General features: G+C 36.1%; 1 protein-coding gene across 1 annotated transcript; it reads right to left on the bottom strand.

Moving 5' to 3' along the window:
- Window positions 1-3996: 3996 nt before the first annotated feature.
- On the bottom strand, window positions 3997-13670 carry LOC116210315. The gene is made up of 8 exons (XM_031544175.1): window positions 12980-13670; window positions 12225-12374; window positions 11987-12136; window positions 11688-11780; window positions 11304-11426; window positions 10929-11207; window positions 10405-10751; window positions 3997-4810 (listed from the first exon to the last, which is right to left on the bottom strand). Exons 1-8 carry the CDS (start codon window positions 13494-13496, stop codon window positions 4211-4213), a joined length of 2259 nt encoding a protein of 752 aa, XP_031400035.1. The 5' UTR covers window positions 13497-13670; the 3' UTR covers window positions 3997-4210.
- Window positions 13671-18787: the final 5117 nt, after the last annotated feature.

Consider the following 18787-nt stretch of genomic DNA (forward strand, 5'->3'; position numbering starts at 1 on the left):
TCTAAACAAGTCCCTTGTTTAGTGGCAATAACCCTGATTCTTATTGTTCATCCTTGAACGTGGCGAATCAACCCGACTTTTCTTACTCGTGACGAGTCATTTGATCGAGTGAGTTTTGTTGGTTCTACCCTCCACCCTTCTTTCTTATCAAGTTCTAATTCGTGAGCTTATCAAACTGTTTATTTAATTTATTTATTTATCTAAACGAGTTATTTTTTTTATTTAGACTAATGAGCTTGTTGATACATCAATCAGTCACCGAGAGTTTTATACATATCAATGACCGCCAAGTCTTCTTCAATCAGGGCCACCTAATTAAAATCCCGAAGAGATAAAAACCACATTATGGTGAAACGACGACAGATGATTACTTTATTCTTCTTTTCATGCTTATCAATGCCCTTCCTTGTCTCCATTCTCCATAAGTGGAGCATCAATATCACATTTTTTTTTAGCATACAGATATTTCTCGATTGTTCCAAGCCAAAACATTTGCATTTTCTGATACATCATTTCCGCTAATGTTAATATTTGCCAGCACGATTTCCATTAGAAAATAGGTCTATGAAAATAACTTTCTTTCGGAAAGAGAACAATATTTAATTTTTAATTTTTCAGTTAATAATGGTATGAATACTTTACTCAATTGTGCTAGATCAATATTTTTCAAGTTGCAATCCAAATAACAAATGTGCCTCTTTATAAGTTTCTATTAGCTTGCACGAGACCGGATTTTAGCTCCAACCATTCTATTAAATATAATCTCTTTTCTCTTTTTTTTTTTGTTTTTAGGTAAAAACATATTTTGTAGGCACAAATATATCTTTTATGTAAGGAATATACTACCTTCGTTAAATAAATTGTGCTTACTGATTGTACTTTTTTCCCTTAATTTTAGATACCATTTTTTCCCCTTAAGTTTTGGATAGTGATCCAATAAAAACCTAGCAATTTATTATATTATATTATATTATATTATATTATATAAGGATATTATTATGGGTCCGTCCGTCAGAGGGGGAAGTGGGTGAGTTTTTTTTTTTACTTGCTCCCGTCCCCCCTTTTTTTGTTATTTTCGTAATTTCTACTTTTAAAATTTCGTCCCTTTGTTTTTGTGTTTTCAAATTCGATTTGAAGATGTGCCATGTAGTTCAATCAATGTATTACGTCAAAAGATCTTATTGTAAGATCGACGCATTATGTCTTTTTAGTGAATTAATAACGTTAGCAATAAAGTTCTACATAATTCGGTCGACGTGTTATACCAAATGGTTCGATTGTTGGGTCAAACGTTACATATTTTTTGTGTTTTCAAATTTAAACCGAACAAGGTACTATGTAATCCCATTGACGTGTTATGCCAAATGATCCATCATAAAGCTTTTTTTTTCATTTTCATTTTTAAAAATTTCCCCCCATTTTAGCGTTTTCAAGTCCGACCAAATAAAGTACCATGTAATCCAATCACGAGTTATACCAAAGGATCCAATTGTAATGTTGACGCTTTATACCAAAAGATCCGATCGTAGTCCGATCACCCTTTTTTTTTCGTTAACTATTAAAAAAACATGCATCACCAATGTGGATTGATTCAAGCGATTCAGTATTTATTTCGCTTAAGTAAGGTCTCGGGTTCGAGTCCCTGTAGATACAAAAAAAATATATGCTATGAGAGCTTTACTCCTAGTGGGCTGCCTTGGCTCGACTAGATTAGTCGATGCTAAATTGAACTTCTGGATATCAAGGTTCAAAAAAAAAAGAGGAGTAAAAAAGCGTTCGCCAGCAAGTCGGCAAACCTCCATGAAGGGCGGTGGAGGAACGGGACAGCTCCTATTTCTTTGATTCACCGAGCTACTCCCCAATAAAATTATATAAAGTTGATTAGTTTTACAATTTTTTATAATTATAAAATGATTGCACAATATTATAAAATTTTTAAATAATCGTAAAATGAATATTGTAAATTAGAAAAATAAATATTATCAAATAAACAAATAAATATCCATCTATTTATTATAAAATAAATATTGTACAAATAAGTACTTTTAACTACTGTAAAAATAAAAATTTATTATGAACTCAAAATTTTCGAAGTAAATACTTTGAAATAGTTATTTTAAATAGAGGTTTTTATCCAAAATGGCCCATGGTTTACTCATTTTGTCAAATCTATCATATACTTTTTTTTGTCAAATATATCTCATGGTTTACTTTTTTGCATCAAATCTATCCCGACGTTATCTTTTTCCTTGACATCTAACGGCCGTGCTGACGTGGCAAGTGGAGAGATAGTGGGTCACACTTGCCACGTGGGCGCTACGTCAACACGACCGTTAGATGTCGACGAAAAATATAATGCCGGGATAGATGTGATGCAAAAAGTAAACCATGGGATAAATTTGACAAAAAAAACATATGATAGATTTGACAAAACGGGTAAACCATGGGCCATTTTAGATAAATTCTCCTTAAATAAATATCTATTGTAAAATAAATTTTATTAGTTGTAAATAAATAATTGTAAATTATAAATAATTAAAAATAAAGTTAAAAATAAATTTAAAAATATTCAATTAAAGTTGAAAAGAAAATAAATGTAAATAAAGAGGAAAAAGTGGGGACAATTTAGAGAAGAAGATGGATTTGAGAAAGAGAGGGGGTTGTGGCTCCCCTGGCGCTGGCCACCACCACCTCAGACGAGCTCGTCGATGCCACCAGAGGCTGATACGACTCCGGGTCAAACCGACGAGCTTAGGTTGGAAGGACTTCGAACTAGTGATGATGAATTGCACATTCCGACCGGACTGATTACGAGAGCACGTGCCCAGCAACTTCAACAGACCATGCAAGGATTGGTGCTACGCATTCTCGATGAACCGTCGACGGGGATACATGTCAGGAATGTGAACATTATACAAGTCCAGCTCGAAGATGACCAAATCACAAGTTTGAGCCCGAGAATCATGGAGGAACAAGTGTCGGATCCCACTACCACACTTAAGTGCATAAATTAGGTGGTAAAATACCAGATTTGACTTGAGTGGGTACCTTATTTATTGCCACCTACATTTTGGACGAATTTTGGAGGAATGTGGCAGATTTCTTCTCATGCAAGAACAAGAAGACTCCCAAGTACCTTCATTTGCTTGTCTTCTCTTTTCTATATTGTTTTCTCTTTCCCATGCTTGAGAATTGTTGTTTTGACTTTTATTCTCTAGGAATTATCTGATGGTGGAGGGCTTTACATAAACTCCATTAGGTCATTAGGGTGAGGGGATGATTATTTTCAGGATATTGTGAGAATTTTCTCTAAATTGTTCTTCGGCAACTTTTCGAGATTGTAAGCTTGAATGATTGTAATTCTCGGCTACTTATAATATTGGTTCTTGGTTTTTTATAACTATCGGGTCAGTATTCCATCACTCTTAACCTCTATTGGCGATCCGGGTTCGATTTCCAGTCTTTGTTGTCGGGTCTTGCGAAGGTCTCGTGGGGTTCGCATCAAAGGTTGCCGACAACCTCGTATGGGCGGTGGTGGCCGGCGCCTGAGCTAAAAGGATCTCGTTTCCATTCCCACGATCATGTATGAGATCGGGAAATACTGGAGGACATTCTAGATATTACACATTAATATTTGTGAGGATGGTATTGTTACTTACCTAGATGATGAATCTCTCTTGGAACTTGCCCCATCACAATTTTGGTGAGATCATGCAAAATTAATTTGATAGCTGTGTGATGAACATGTAGCAACCGTTGTTCAAATAACAATTTGATGGTCCTTTGGGAAGAGATCAATCTAATAAAGATATATCCCGACCGATGACTTCCCTTATCAGTACATCTCCTACTTTGCATGCGAACCAATCCTACTGAATTAGTAAACAGATGTAGAGTTCTTCTATTCATTATGGAAGACCTATTAAGATCATCATCACATTGTTTTCGCGTGTCTTTTCATTTCACTGATATCAGAAGCAACAGCAATAGAACGTGTAATCTCTTACTGTACGTTGGAAGTCTGGCACAAGCCTCTATTAGAATCTGCATCTGAGGGCTCACACGAGACAAATTTGGAACAAAGTTAAGGAAACAAAAGGAATTGCACGTATTAGGTGAACATTGAGTACAATGAATGTCGATCATCACAAAACCGGAAAATAGTGCCCATTACCCTGAAAAAACTCAAATGGATCAAACAAAGGCTTCACTACTTGTAGCTGCGCTGCGGCACTTTCTTGAAGGTAGCCCATACGAGATCAAAGTATAGAGGGAACTGTGCCATTGCGAAGAACGTTACAGGCAGGCAAGTTACGGCATAGACTGGATATGCTGCATACTTGAGCTTGTCCTTGAGCACGAAAAAATGCCCTGCACAGAAGGACACTAGCATCGAGGCTATGGAGACAAATAGAGAAGTCAAGCCCACAAGAAGCTTTCTCAGTAGGTCTCGCCCGAAGTCTCTTTCTTCGTAGCGGGATGTGAGGATGGACAGGAAAAGGATGACAGAGGTAACGGAGAAGCAGAGGGCCACGAGCGAAGATATGGCAAACACGTTGAAAGCTGGCTCGTCCTCAAGCGTGGGCTTACCGCTCTCCTCCCTAACACCGCCTGGGACAGTAGTGGAGGTGGCAAAGGCCACTGTGGCAATGAGTACCGCCACGACTGAGCACGACTGAGATGTGTTTGTGAGCCAATTGCTGCCGTTTTTCAGAAGCTCACTATGCGTCTCTGTGAAGATGTTGTTTGCAGTCTTTCCCTCGTCGTTGTATCGAACAAAGAAGTGCCGCGGCATGGAGCTCTTGACGAACTGCAGTTTGCAATCGGAAGTGTGTTAATGTGAAGTACTGAATGTAGGATCATCCTTGATTGCTATTTGCACATCACTGGTATAAATATTTTTTGCGGTCGATAGAGTTGAGAATGTACCTTAGTACTATCAAAGGGCAAGAATGGACCTAAAATATTGAAGAGGTTCCATACATCAGACTACCCATTTCCTTTAAATAGCTATGAAGAATTCTATTTTATTATGATAGGCCATGTGCCTTTCTTGTAGCAAAAAAAGAGAAAGAACAGACATAAAATAAAGTTTTATTTCGTTAAAAAAGATTTCTGGTGTAAGGTAAAAGTTAAGATAAGCTCTACGTGTCTTTTAATTTATATGTTTTAGAGTTAGGTACAAAAAGATCAAATCAAATCATATTTTTAAACATTTTACGAATGTTTGCACCAACTATTCGTTTGCATGGAAATACACCAACTATTAATTTGGTATCAATTTTAATATGATGTCACTTTTTCCCCTAATTTTTAACAGTATTTTCTGATATTCATAATAGTAAATTTTCAAATTAGTGGAAAAAAATAACATCATGATAAAATTAATGAGAAAAGTGACATCATGACTATGTTTAAATATCCATGTTGATGTTTCATTTATTATCTTGATATATATATATATTCATGATAATAAAATTTTAAAAATATTTTTATTGTGTTCATTAACATCATTTATTGAAATTATAGTCAACTTTACTACATAACTAGTGTTCTAATTCGTGTGTTGCATGGGTTTGTTCTCATAGCAATCATTCAAAATTTTAAAAATAAATTTACCCATAAAATATTATATTAATTTTAAGTTATATAATCATAATTTTGCTAATAGTTCTCTTACGTAAAGTACATTGCATATTTATTTAACTATTAACATAATATGGATTTATTATAGAAATTAAGTACAAGTGTACAAACTTAATTTTGCAAATTCACTTTTGACAATAATGTTTTTTTTAAGATACCCCTACTCTCATTTATTAAATATTTACTTTTTATGTGGCCCTATTTCATATAATTAACATCTTCTAATATTGTTTTATGACAAATCATGTATATGTAACTAACTATTTTATTTAGTATGTATTGCATATTTATGGACTGTCAATATATATATATATATATATATAACAAATTATATTATAGATATTCAGAGATACAAATTTTGTTTTGCATTTTTTTATAATAGTACTATTCAAAAGCCTCATTCCTTAAATTTTATTTTTAATATGCTTGTTACTTTATATAATTAGTGATTTGTGATAATTTGTACATATATTTAATTAATTAAATTATTATTGAGTATTAGTTAGTCTATATCTTTATTCATATTTGTTTATCAAATAATTCATTGGTTTAAAAATAATTTTAATTATAGTTATTGCGTCTATTGATAGTATTCATTATAAAACATAGTCATTTTTTTAACTATATAATATAGATATAGATAGACTATTTCTTCAATAATATACTTAGTTGTTGTTTGTACAGATTAACTATGATATCTATTTTTAGAATATTGATAATATTTATTTCAGACATTTATTAATTGGCATAATTTATTTTACATGTAAGAAGAGAGCAGAAAAGAAAGAAACATTATTATTGTTTGAAATAATTATAATATTCATCATTCATTATGGTATTTAAAATAATTTTATTTTTATGTATTTTATACTCATACCATAACTTATATATATATATATATGTGTGTGTGTATATATATATGACTCTCACTTATTATTTTACAGTGAAATAACAAATATAAGTTATGAATAAAAATTATTTCAAAAAGAAGAGAAAGTAATTAAATTATGAATAAAATTTATTTCAAAAAGAAGAGAAAGTAATTATAATTTAAGAAGTTTTTGAATTTTTATGTTAACAATAAATACACCTAGAATTTTTTGTTTGTTGATAGGGAATTGGTAAAAAAAAGAATTCTAAAAGAAATGATAAATTTAGAATATTTTTATACTTTTATACGTCTATATATAGCTCTACTAGACTTTAACTTAGTTAGCATTTCGGAGTAAATTAATAAAAGGTGAGGTAAAATTGAAAAGAAATATCTCAAAACAAAGTAAAAAACCTTTGAAAAAATAAAATGTAAGAATCTTTTTGAATTTTACTAATCTTGAATTTGACTTTATGAGTCAATTGTTAATGAATAAAAATCTATTTATTGGACAGTAATCTGCCTGCAAAATCTATAATAATTAGAATTTGCCAATAATGTTACCCATAATTTATAAATCTTTCATTGAATAACCAGCATTCATTTGATGAGAAACACTTACCAAAATCAAAGAGTAAATAAAAATATCAGCAAATATATAATAAAAAGGAAAATGTCAAAAAAGAACTTAGAAACACTAAATACAAGGCTATAAATGCAGCTTTTCAAACAAAATGCACTAAAAAAGATTAGTAAACCACATAATCTATAAGATAATTTAATATTATTTTAAGTTAAAATATTTAAATTTTTGAGCGATTCATTTGTATAAAAGGCAAGTATTTTGAAAAATAAAAATTATCTTCTATAATTTTGTTGTTAAGAGTCTCTTTGAGAAACTAAGGACATTTAATTAGTTACATCAATCTTGATGAAAATGATTTTAATCATTTGATTTTACTAATTTATAAATTATATAATTAACACTTTTGAGTGAATAAGATGGCCCTTTTATGTAAAATAATGTATATAGTGGAGTCAGCTCAATATGATGAAAATTTTTCATTGTTAACCTGAAGATTATAAAAGTTAATTTTACGATTGTAAACTAGTTAATTTTAAAAAAAATCCAATTACATATTATAATATATAAATTTATATCACAAATAATAGTTTTATGTACCGCATAGATAATATGACTAGTACTCACATATATTAAATAATCTTTATAGATAACTCACATTCCTATTTTTGAACATAATATTAAATTCATATATACTAGACTAGATGTCTTCAGAAATTCATATATTTAGGACTCGGATGCACTGTTATCAAAAACGGATCAGACCGGTTCAATCGGGAATCGGTACCTTGTCCGGTCCGATTCTCTGGAAAATCGAAATTGCACTTTTAGACCGGTGACTTCATTAAACCGAGCGATTTTTTGACTAAACTCATACAAACCGGCCGATTCTATGGGTTTGCTTTTATTGAAAAATTAATACTGCATGCATGGAGACTTTAACTAAAAACCTCAACCTTATTAAGAGCCACATGCCTAGCCTCTTAGTCATTTAGGCAATAGCCATATTTGTTTACTTTTTATCATTTTTTATCTCTTTAAGCATAATAAAGGAAGAAACAACTTCAATAAAAAATTTTCTTTCATTCATTATTTCAATTATTTTAATTATTATGTATATATTAATATATCATAGTCTTTCTTAATTTTATATGCATTATTTATTATTTAATTAAACGTGCGGTCCGACCCATTAAATTCCCGGTTGAACTCATAAACCCGTGAACCCATACCTCGACCGATTCAGCGTCCGGTCCGGTTTTAATAACATTGCTTGGATGTTTTGCATTTCGAGTTGAACATAATATTAAATACATATATACTAGATGTATACCTGCTTAGTGCGCCTTCTTTATTAAATTGATTGGAAATATGTGCTTCAATTGAAAATTTTTGTCAGTGGGGTTTATAGTACCTCTTTCATTTTATCTTATATATATATATATATACACTATTTGGTACTTAAAAATCCAACAAATCCCGACTAATCCAAATTCAAATCGGGTCGGCCCATCAAGAAATACAACTCCCATAATCGTAAGTTTTCTTTATTCACAACTCTCTAATATTTCATCTTTTCCAAACTTCAATAAATTCATGGGACTTTTCAAAATGAAAAATAGGATAAGTTTCAAGTGCACTCTATATACTTTCACATAATGTAGTGACACTTTCCTTTTAAAGTAAAACACTTCACACCCCTACTCTGCTAACGTGGCAGTTAATAACTCAGCATTGGGGGCCGATAAGTTAGTGTATTATCCATATTATTATTTAATTTAAAAATAAAAGTTATATACAAAATCTTCAAAAAAATAATTAAGAAAAAATTACACGCGAAGGGAGCAGGGGTGGTCACGCAACTTACTTCAGACGAGGTCTTCGGAGCCCTCTCGGATCTCCCATGAGCTTGTCTAGGGGAGCAACGCCTGGATGGGAACCCCCCAGCCAGAGTTGCTCGCTCCGCCTACTCTCTTCGTTCTTATTATCTTATTTAACTATGTTGATCTCTAGTGTGTTGATGATCGGTGATCGGAGTTGACGATACTTGCTGCTATCAAAAGGGCAGAACAGACCAATACCATTTTTACTTCTTTTAGAAAGATTATACAATTACTTCTGTAAGATAAGCTCTCTACTTTTATTTTCTAATTGTAATTTTCATTTTCTTATGGCTGTATAACAGAGAAAAGTTCAAAAAGGATATCATAAATTCATTTTCAAAGACAATCTTCCTTCATGCTCAGATTTTTTTTTTATGACCCAGGTTTAATCCTGGGGCCCATAGACTCCAACCTCCCATGGGACCGGGTGCATACTATGCACAATACTACACGTAACGGGTGGCCCTTAAAGGGTTTTTTCGCTGCAGGGTGGGACAACCCTGCGACTTCTTATGCTATGCACGGGAGGGTGAGTCGTGCTCAACCAGAAGTGCTAAACTTTGGAGGTTACGTCATCGTTTTGTATGGGTGAAAATTTTAGAGTTTTGCTTCTTCGCCTTTTTTTCGTTTACAAAGAAAACTTTAGTACAATGAAAGATAAATTTCAATAACTGATAAAGGGGCATGATAGTTGTTGAGGAGTAAAATGGGATAAATTCCACATCGGAAAAAAAAAAAGAAAATCCATAGGTTAATATATGGTTTGGGTACCACCACTTATTAGCTTAAGCTTTTAAGTGGATATGGGCCCGAGCCCGTATAAGCCCAATGGAAATTTAATATGGTATCAGAGCGGGTTATGCTTCCGCATGCCTACGCGCGTATGCGCATGGATTCACACCATGCCAGGCCCAGTATATCCGAGTGCAGCCAAAAGTGCGCCTCGTGTTAGTATCCCCCCTCGCCCGAGCACGGAAGATGAGCCCGGCTCGAGGTCAATTGTTGAGGGCGGGTATTTAAGGGCACGTGACAACGTGTAGGCAGAAATAGACCACACATTGCACGTGAGGGCGGGTGTTGAGGAGTAAAATGGGATAAATTCCACATCGGAAAAAAAAAGAAAATCCATAGGTTAATATATGGTTTGGGTACCACCACTTATTAGCTTGAGCTTTTAAGTGGATATGGGCCCGAACCCGTATAAGCCCAATGGAAATTTAATAGTAGTCTCATAGGTATCAAACCTACGATCTTTAAGTCAACGGATAAAAGCGTGCTCCACTGTACTATCCCTATTTTGATAGAGTTTTGCTTCTTTTATGTTGATATAGGTAATATGTATTAAGTTTTAGATTCAAAACAAAAGCAATGCGCCCATGATGTGATCGTATCTGAAACTGAGAGTAATACAGCAAACTTACCTCGAACCACTTCATTTCCCATTGCATCTGAAGGGCAGCCCCTGGGATGAGCCAAGGCTTGTAGTCTCTGAGCATTGCTGCAAGATGCAGCGCGCTGTTTCCTTTGTTATCAACCCTACGGAATATGTTGTCTTTAAGGATGTTTCTTTTGAGCATAAGCTTGTATACATGGGGTTGCCTATTCTCGACTGCCAGAAGGACGATGTTCTTCTTTTCTGAGTTCATGTCGTGGATTGCCACGGGAAAATCCTCAAGTATCTTCTCCACCATTTCTGTGACTCCGTTCTTCGCTGCAAGCGGTATTGCTGTCTCCCCTTTCAACATATCGTCGGTAAACACTTTCTTCCCTGACAATTCCGTAAAGCACATTGAATGAAACAAAAAACCTGCTTTTCTTGTGTCAGATGGCCACTAATTCCATTGTTTATGATGCGTTATTTTACTTATTGCTAGCTCTACATGACTCGATTTACTATTTTGTATTGATAATTTTGGCGAGTTGTCTATGATGTTGATTGGATTACCTTCTGCACCATCCCCTTGTTTAGCCTTTGAAAAGTTGCCCTTAGATGTCTCCGGTCCCGAATCCTCCAAGTTATCGAAGAGAACAGCAGAGCCGCCATCTACAATTCGATAAGGCAAAGTCTCTTCCTCCTTTCCTTCTCTGTGAATTACATGGTGAGGGTGTCTTCCGTTGTCGTCATACTCATGCACCAAAGCCCTTTTGATCAGCTCATTCATGACCTGAGCAGACCATGTGTTCTTCTCTTTCTTTTCTCGAATCTTCTTTATTTTCTCTGATCCTACAAATATGTCATGGAATCACCGTGAACCAAACACGAAAGCGGAATGCAGCTAGATGTTGATACTTAGTTTGGGTCGTGTGAGTTGAGGTGTACCAAGCCCAAGTATGACCAGCATAATTTTGGAGAGGAACTTGATGAACTCGAGGCATGTCAAGTAATTCGATGGAAGTAACTGTCTATCCCGAGCTTTATGTATGGTTGGTCGTTGATGAAGTACTAATTAACAGCAAACAGAAATAAAGACAAGTTAGAAATCAAACTTGAACATGAAAAAGTATGAATATCAACCATAGGACATTTTTTCTTGCCCTGCATTTCTCAGAAAGTATTTTCAAGGCGAATTTGAAACTGCTCCAAATTATAGGGTATTGTCATATTACAAAACATGTACAAGTGGATATCGGTTCAGTCCATCAGTCATGGAAGAGTTTGGTTTCGAACATAGTCTTGGGCGGCAAGGCTTTTGCAGTAGCTCACCTGGTTGTCCATGCGGTTGGTCAATGTCGATTCTTGGTTTCTCTGTCTGAGCTTTCTTGTCAGATACCAGCAATGGTCTCTTCCCGAAGGTTGCTGTCAGTGCAAATTCAGAATCCTCCCATTTCTAAATGAAATCTATTATGCTTTTATACTTCAAAAATGGATAATGAATTGAAGTTTCATACGGATAAAAGTACGCTGATAGTTTTTTATCAAACTGCATTACAAGCTTTGGATGGAGAATTACAGAACAGAGCAAGAAAGCTTGATCAAAACATCGTGGATTTAGTATCACTTACTCACGCCGACAAAACTCTTGAGCAATTGAAAGAACTGGACGCAAGTCCTGTAGTTCTCCGGAAAATGAGAATTCTTCTCTTTCTCCAAGTTCCTCACCGACAAAGCTTGGTAATCCAATGGCTCTTCCTTGAGTTGATCCACAAATATACCTTCCAACAGAATTAGCCCAACTTTAATCTGACTGAGTTGACGATATTCTGCCCAACTAAATTCGGTATGCGGAATGGGGATGCTTACAGTGATAAATGGTACTTCTGCCCCATCCAAGGTGGGTCCCACTTCCGAAAGACGAGGCCATCGTCGCTAGCAGATGAAGAGGGGAGAGCCCTTGCTCGTTCGCGTAGTGTACCAGATCCTCGTACAGGTGTATAATTTGAAACGCCAAATCTGTGCGTGAAATCCATTTATTTGACAGAAGGTAATTAGTTATCAACACACAAAAGAATCAAAATGCAAGTGATTTATTTCTTGCCCGATGGCGCATTCATCTGACAACAATACAACCATCACTGCATCCTTCAGCCCAAATTTATTAAGCCTCCATTGATGTAACCCAGAAACAAAATAGTCCATCCAAGCCAAATTAACGATCTCAGTGTATACCAATCACAGTGAATGCAACTGATGTCCGGCCAAAGATCAGAGACTAATCTAAAAAAAGGATAAAATATCGTTACTTTATAAAAACACGGTTAAAGCAGTAAGATAGTTCTCAAATGTTTCATAGACGGCATTTGTCAGGCTCATGAATACAATAAGGTCCTAGCTCATTCTCTGAATGCAGACGATGATTCCTCACTCAGGTCAATTTTCCACTGATATACGACCTGTTCCTGATCCAAATCCCCTGTTCGTCCCTATTCGGCTTCTGCTACAAGGCATATTCCACCGGACATGTTATAATTTGCAAGATTCGGGATCTATAAGGTCCATACCAGATGTTACATATGAAATCCAGATTATCCAAAGAGCATAAAATAAGCAGATTGTACCGAAGTAGTCCCCATTAATGGCAGAATGAAGTGCAGTCTGTCCATCCTTCCTCCGGCAATACGAAATATCCTTCTCGTTTTTGGAACTGCAGAGATAATGCAGCCTCAGGAAAACATCCTTCTTTCCATGGAGAGCGGCCATGAAAAGAGGGGTCTCACTTTCGATGTTGCGGGCCCCAACCAGCAATGGATCCTGCTGGGCAATGCACTGGCACATCCTCACGCTCCCAACCGAGGCAGCATAATGCAGCGGTGTATTGCCACTGTCATTCTTGATCTCTAGCACGGCTTTGGTGCGGTTGCTACCCTCGCCAGCAGCAGCCATGATGAGGTCGAGGAGATCCTCGACAGTGTCCTCTTGGCCATCAGAGACCGCCACATGGAGGGCCGTCTCGCCGGTGCGAGTGATCCTTGTATCGTGGGCGTCCGGGAATTCCCCGTAGATTTCGACCACCTTGTTCCACTCTCCTTTCATGGCGCTGTTGAACAGAGTCTTCTTGATCTCTTCCGCGTCCATTGTCGTCTCACTTCTCTTTCTTGCAAATTGTATGTATGCGTCTATATATATTTTTTGGAGGATATTTTTTGGGTGAGACTACGAGATATTTTTAGTGTATCGACTAAAACTAATTACGTTCGAACGTCAACTCAGCCAAAGCCACAATGTGTCTTCGAACGAGTTTGGAATCGCTCTACAGTTAGTGAAATCCGTCCATTGAGAGCTCAATTTATTAAGTTTAGTGGTTAACAGTAGTACCTCTTGAATCATGTGCTTCTTTGGTGTTGTTGTTGTTTTTTTTTTTTTTTTGTTGTGGGGGGGGGGGGGGGGGGGGGGGGGGTTGGGGGGGGCGCGGGGGTGGTGGGGTTGGGTGTCGGTCCTCCGGATGTAATGATTTGGAGATTGATGCAATATCTGCACCTGATGATTTCCTTAGACTCTTTTGCTTTTTAACTTGAACCAGCAACTGTTGGAGTTAAACGCGACAGTTCAAGGGATTTATTTTGTCCGACAGCAACAGTCAAAAGTTGCTGATGAAGGGGTACAGCGCCGTGACGGTCGCCTCCATTTCAATCTCAAATTAACGCTAGTTTTATGGCTTCCCCTTTTTGGATGAAATTCCTTTTGTAAAAGAGTACAAGTTGTATTTCGGACAGCATGGCTCACTTTCATCCCGGAAATAAGAAGTTTTTGGATTTTGTTCTCATTAGTGTGGGATTTTAAATGGGCAGCGAGGCGAATCTTCATATCCCAAATTGTACAAAGGCTCTACAACAAGCCATATACTAAAGACTAGGAGTCAAAGAAGAGAATCGAATCCAGTATCTCTCATCGAAAATTCCATAACCTTACTAGTACCACTCAGCTCAATCCTATTCATTTGCTTTTTTATTTGGTTACAAAGGAGACAAAGGCCTAGTACACGAGAAATTTTGTACTAGATTTAGTCCCACCAGATATCGAATATATTATGACTAAATAATTAATAAAGGAGCACGGATAGTACTATCGGGTATCGAATTTATTTATTTAACTCTTCATATAAGGTAAGAGTCTTCTGTATATAGATTTAGTCCTGGCCTCGATAAACCTAGATGCTTAAAAAAGAAAGTTACCATAATATTAAATGCATTATATAATAAAATAACTTTATTTTTTTAATTATAAAGTTCATAGACCTAATAAAAAAAATGAAAAACTAATAAAAAGCACAAAAAGTTTTACTAACAAGAATTTAACACGAAACCTTTAATTCTAATATAAGGAATTGTGCTACTTAAAATATTAGAAATTAGCTTCCTAGCTAAACAGAATTTGCTAAAAGAAAGGTAATTAATTCTCTAATTTATGCTAGCTATGCAACTTGCGTGTTGACGGGGTTACAACTTGATCGGAGAATCCTCCCTATTGAATTTTCTTGAATGGCAGGGATTCTCTTTTTTTATGAAATTTTCATGAATCTCAAAAAAATTTACCACAGGAATTAGTGATGAAAATAAAGGAGTGACATGTGGCTAGGATGGAAACCGTATCATTTACGACAGAAGGAATATAGGGGGGCGTTTGGTTTCAGAGTTAAAGTAACTTTGATTTTGATTTTGATTTTGATTGTGGAAAAGGACAAATGAGATTGTATTATAAATTTGACTTGGGAAACGTGTGTTTTTGTTGTGTAGTGGATAGAGTTAAAATCAAAATCATGATTCTAAAATCATTTTCACAAACCAAACAAGCCGAGCACTTCAAATTTCGTTGAATTTAGGTTTTGTTTAAATACCAAATTAAATGATGGAGGGGTGGGGCGGGAAAGGGAGGAATGGGAAAGTTGAGGGAGATAACTTATATTTGGTTTGCATTTTTTTTCCTGACCGGGGTGTCTGTGCTGATTAATCCCAAAGGCTTCGTTAATCCCTGACGAAGCATGGAACGAGTGATATTGCCAAAGGTGTTCTGGTGGCCACAATGAATTTTGAATCCGAAATCAGGTCGATACATGAGCTCCTCCTTAACTATTAGACCAAACTCTTGAATTTTATATTTGGTTTGCATTAGTAAGGGGTGAGATGGGAAAAGATAATCTACCAACTCCCTAACCTTGTTTAGGTAGCAAATAAAGTGAGGGACGTGATGACATTGTAGTTATCAATTTCTGTCAAAATGCCTTCTGATTTACGGCGAAATTAAAATATAACAGATTTGATCAGAGAGGGTGTAACGCAGTAACGTCACGCACGCATTTATCTGGTAATCAAAATGTTTTAGATTTAATACCTAGTGTGACTACATATATCCATTTATTAAATATTAGGATTTTATTTCATTATACTGTCATTTGTTGCCCTTGTAATCGAATATATATATATATATATATGACAGATTTGGCAGAGTTTGGAGGGATTTGAGATCCCTTCCCCTTTCTGAAACGCAATTTCCAAATATGGGATTTCTTTCCCCACCCCGTCCTTCCACATTCCTCCTGATTTCACCGTCCAAATAAGTGTTGGTTAAAAAGGCAAAACTAAAAGTTCCAATCCCAAAAAATATTGAGATCCGTTTGCATTCAAAGATAATTGATTTTAACTTTAATTTTAACTTTAACTCAACACACTACACAACAAAAATACACATTTCCCAATTCAAAAATTTTAACTTTAACTTTAACTCAATACACTACACAATAAAAACACACGTTTTACAAATCAAATTTATAATCACATCTCATTTGTCCTTTTCCACAATCAAAATCAAAGTAATTTTAACTCTGAATCCAAACGGCGCCTGAGATAAACTTAAAAGTTGAAAAACTTCTACTAAAATGTTCCATGGAAAATGTCGTACATATCACGACTTTTTCTTTTTTCAACTGCACCACCCAATTTACGAAAGTTCAATGAGTCTCAATTAATTCAGATTCGAGCCGGGTCAGCTCATTAAGAAGTAAAACTCTTTTCAATCGTGAATTCCTCATTCATACGACTTGAATCCGATATGTTACTTATTGGGAAGATGCACCAAACTATCTGGACCAATCCATGTTCATTACAACTTTTTTTTTAACTTAATATTGAAAGTTTGATATTCAAACTTTGAATAAATAAAATATTGAAAGAAAAAAAATCATGAAATCCGAAAATTCAAGAAGATTTTTACTGAATAATCCAGGCACTGTGAGACCATTAGGCCAGGTTGGCTTAGCTGCATGTAATGAAAAAGAATGCATTCGAACGAATTAAACCATATCCCATGTTTATCTCGTGTATGGGAATAAAGTTTCTTGTTTCCCAGGTTTTCTTCTTCTTTTCCTATCTATCTCCCTTTAGATTAAAAAAAGTCTGATTACCTCTTCTTTTTATTTATTTATTTATTTTTAATTTTGTGATCAACAAGCTGTGTTTTTCTTCTTTTGATCAGCTTTTATGGAAACAGAAACTTCTCTTCTCCGCATTTCATTGGATTCTGATTCTGATTGGTAAGTTTGACTACAATAAACCATATTTTTGAAGAGGCGAATTAATGAGCAATGCAGTAGGAATACTGTGGTTAATTAATTAAACTGTCTTCCTTTTTATTCGATTATAAAGGAGGCACGAGAACTAGTACAATACAAGATAAATTCTGAATAACTAATATAAGAGTATGGATAGTTCCACCAAATATCGAATCTGCGACCTGTAGGTCAACAGGCTAGAGCGTGCGCCATTGCGCTGCATCCTCTTTTGATTCATATAAGAGGTAATGTGAATAGTAATCGGTCAATTTTCCATTTTCATCATTTGGCATAGGAGAAGTCGATTCCTCATATTGTACGTTTGGTATCCAGTTTGGGCATAATGCTCTAGACCAAGGCCGTGCAAGCCGCTCTTTTGATGTTTGAATAACAAGTTAATTCATTAACATGGAGAATATGAGATTTTGGGTATATATCTGTATTTGTATTTTGATGTTGATATGGCTTGCTTTTTGTGTATATGTACAATAATCTTTCATCAATACGATCAATATATTTCATCTGATTAAAATTTTACATAGTATCACAATACCGTATCTAAGAACATCTTGAGTGAACCATAAAGCACAGGAAACATGGCCACGTCAAAACAAGCTAATACCCTGTTAGGCTTTTACCCTCTATTTTCCGGACAATCCGACACTTTTACGACATCTTGCCAACTCAACGTGATCATTACCCAACCTAGTACCTTGTGATATGAAATGCCTTACGTGGTAGGGACCAGTTAGGATCCATCTACGGTACCGTGAATCATGGTTTTTAGAATCGTGATTCGAATCGTAGAATCTTACGATTCTACGATTCAAAGGGGGTCCTACGATTCCGATTCAAGGGGGTGACTCGGAAAATCTAAAATCGGAAGTGAATCGGGCTGTGAATCGCGGAATCGCGGAATCGGGCCGATTCTGCGATTCCGGATTCAAGCCAGAGTCGGGTGAAGCCCAGGCCTCATTCCGGCCCTTGGGTGAAGGGCAAGCCAGAGTCGGGCCGAAGCCCAGCCCATTGGCCCTGAGCCCGACTGATTCTTTTTTTTGCCCCCTCCTTTTCCCTTTCTTCTCCGGCAGTACCCTTTCTCCCCGAGTCCCCGATAATTCTGTGCCCTAATCCACTACCTAGTCTCCGATTCGTCCGACTCTCCGACGGTCCGAGGTGAAGATTTAGCCATTTCTTCTTGTTCAGTTGTTCCAAGTCTCCGACGAGCTTTGTGAGTCCGTAGTTTCGACTTCCGCTCTACCCAAGTTGTTCCGACTTCCAAGCTTCAACCAGACTAGTCCAAGCTGACGCGGCCCGAGCTTCAACTGCCCAAGTCTCCGACGAGCATGAGTCTGTAGTTACGACTTCTACCCAAGGTGTTCCGAGCTTCAACCGACTTCCGTCCAAGCTGACTGTGCCTCGAGCTCAGCGTCCAGGATCTGATCCAAGCTGACTGTGCCTCGACTTCCGTCCAAGCTGATCTCTCGGTTCGGTTGCTTGGTCCAAAGTCCAGAGTCTGCCCACTGCCTTCGATCGCCCAGCGTCCAGGACTGATTTGAATGAACCCAATGGAAGAGTGCACTGATTTAGTATCTCTGGGGAAGATTGCGAAAAGAGAATTGGGTAATCGGGTTCTCATGGACCTCATTATCATGGCCTCAGCACTCGCTTACGAGAACTCAAAAGTCATTCAGAATTTTGTAACTCTTCACCGGAAGGCATGCCCAATTCTATATATCTTACCTTGCAGTCTGCTTAATTTTTTTATTTTTGTTTTGGGATTGCTATATTTTACGGTTCTAACGTTTGATGCTTGCAGAGGCAC

This window comes from Punica granatum, chromosome 6, assembly GCF_007655135.1.
Source record: "Punica granatum isolate Tunisia-2019 chromosome 6, ASM765513v2, whole genome shotgun sequence".
Classification (NCBI taxonomy): domain Eukaryota; kingdom Viridiplantae; phylum Streptophyta; class Magnoliopsida; order Myrtales; family Lythraceae; genus Punica; species Punica granatum.

Coding starts and splice junctions, on each gene's coding strand:
- LOC116210315 (XM_031544175.1), bottom strand. CDS start 13,496: ATGGACGCGGAAGAGATCAAGAAGACTCTGTTCAACAGCGCCATGAAA. Junction 11,781..11,986: donor CAAGAGTTTTGTCGGCGTGA/GTAAGTGATACT, acceptor TTGCACTGACAG/CAACCTTCGGGAAGAGACCA. Junction 10,752..10,928: donor ACAAGGGGATGGTGCAGAAG/GTAATCCAATCA, acceptor CGGAATTGTCAG/GGAAGAAAGTGTTTACCGAC.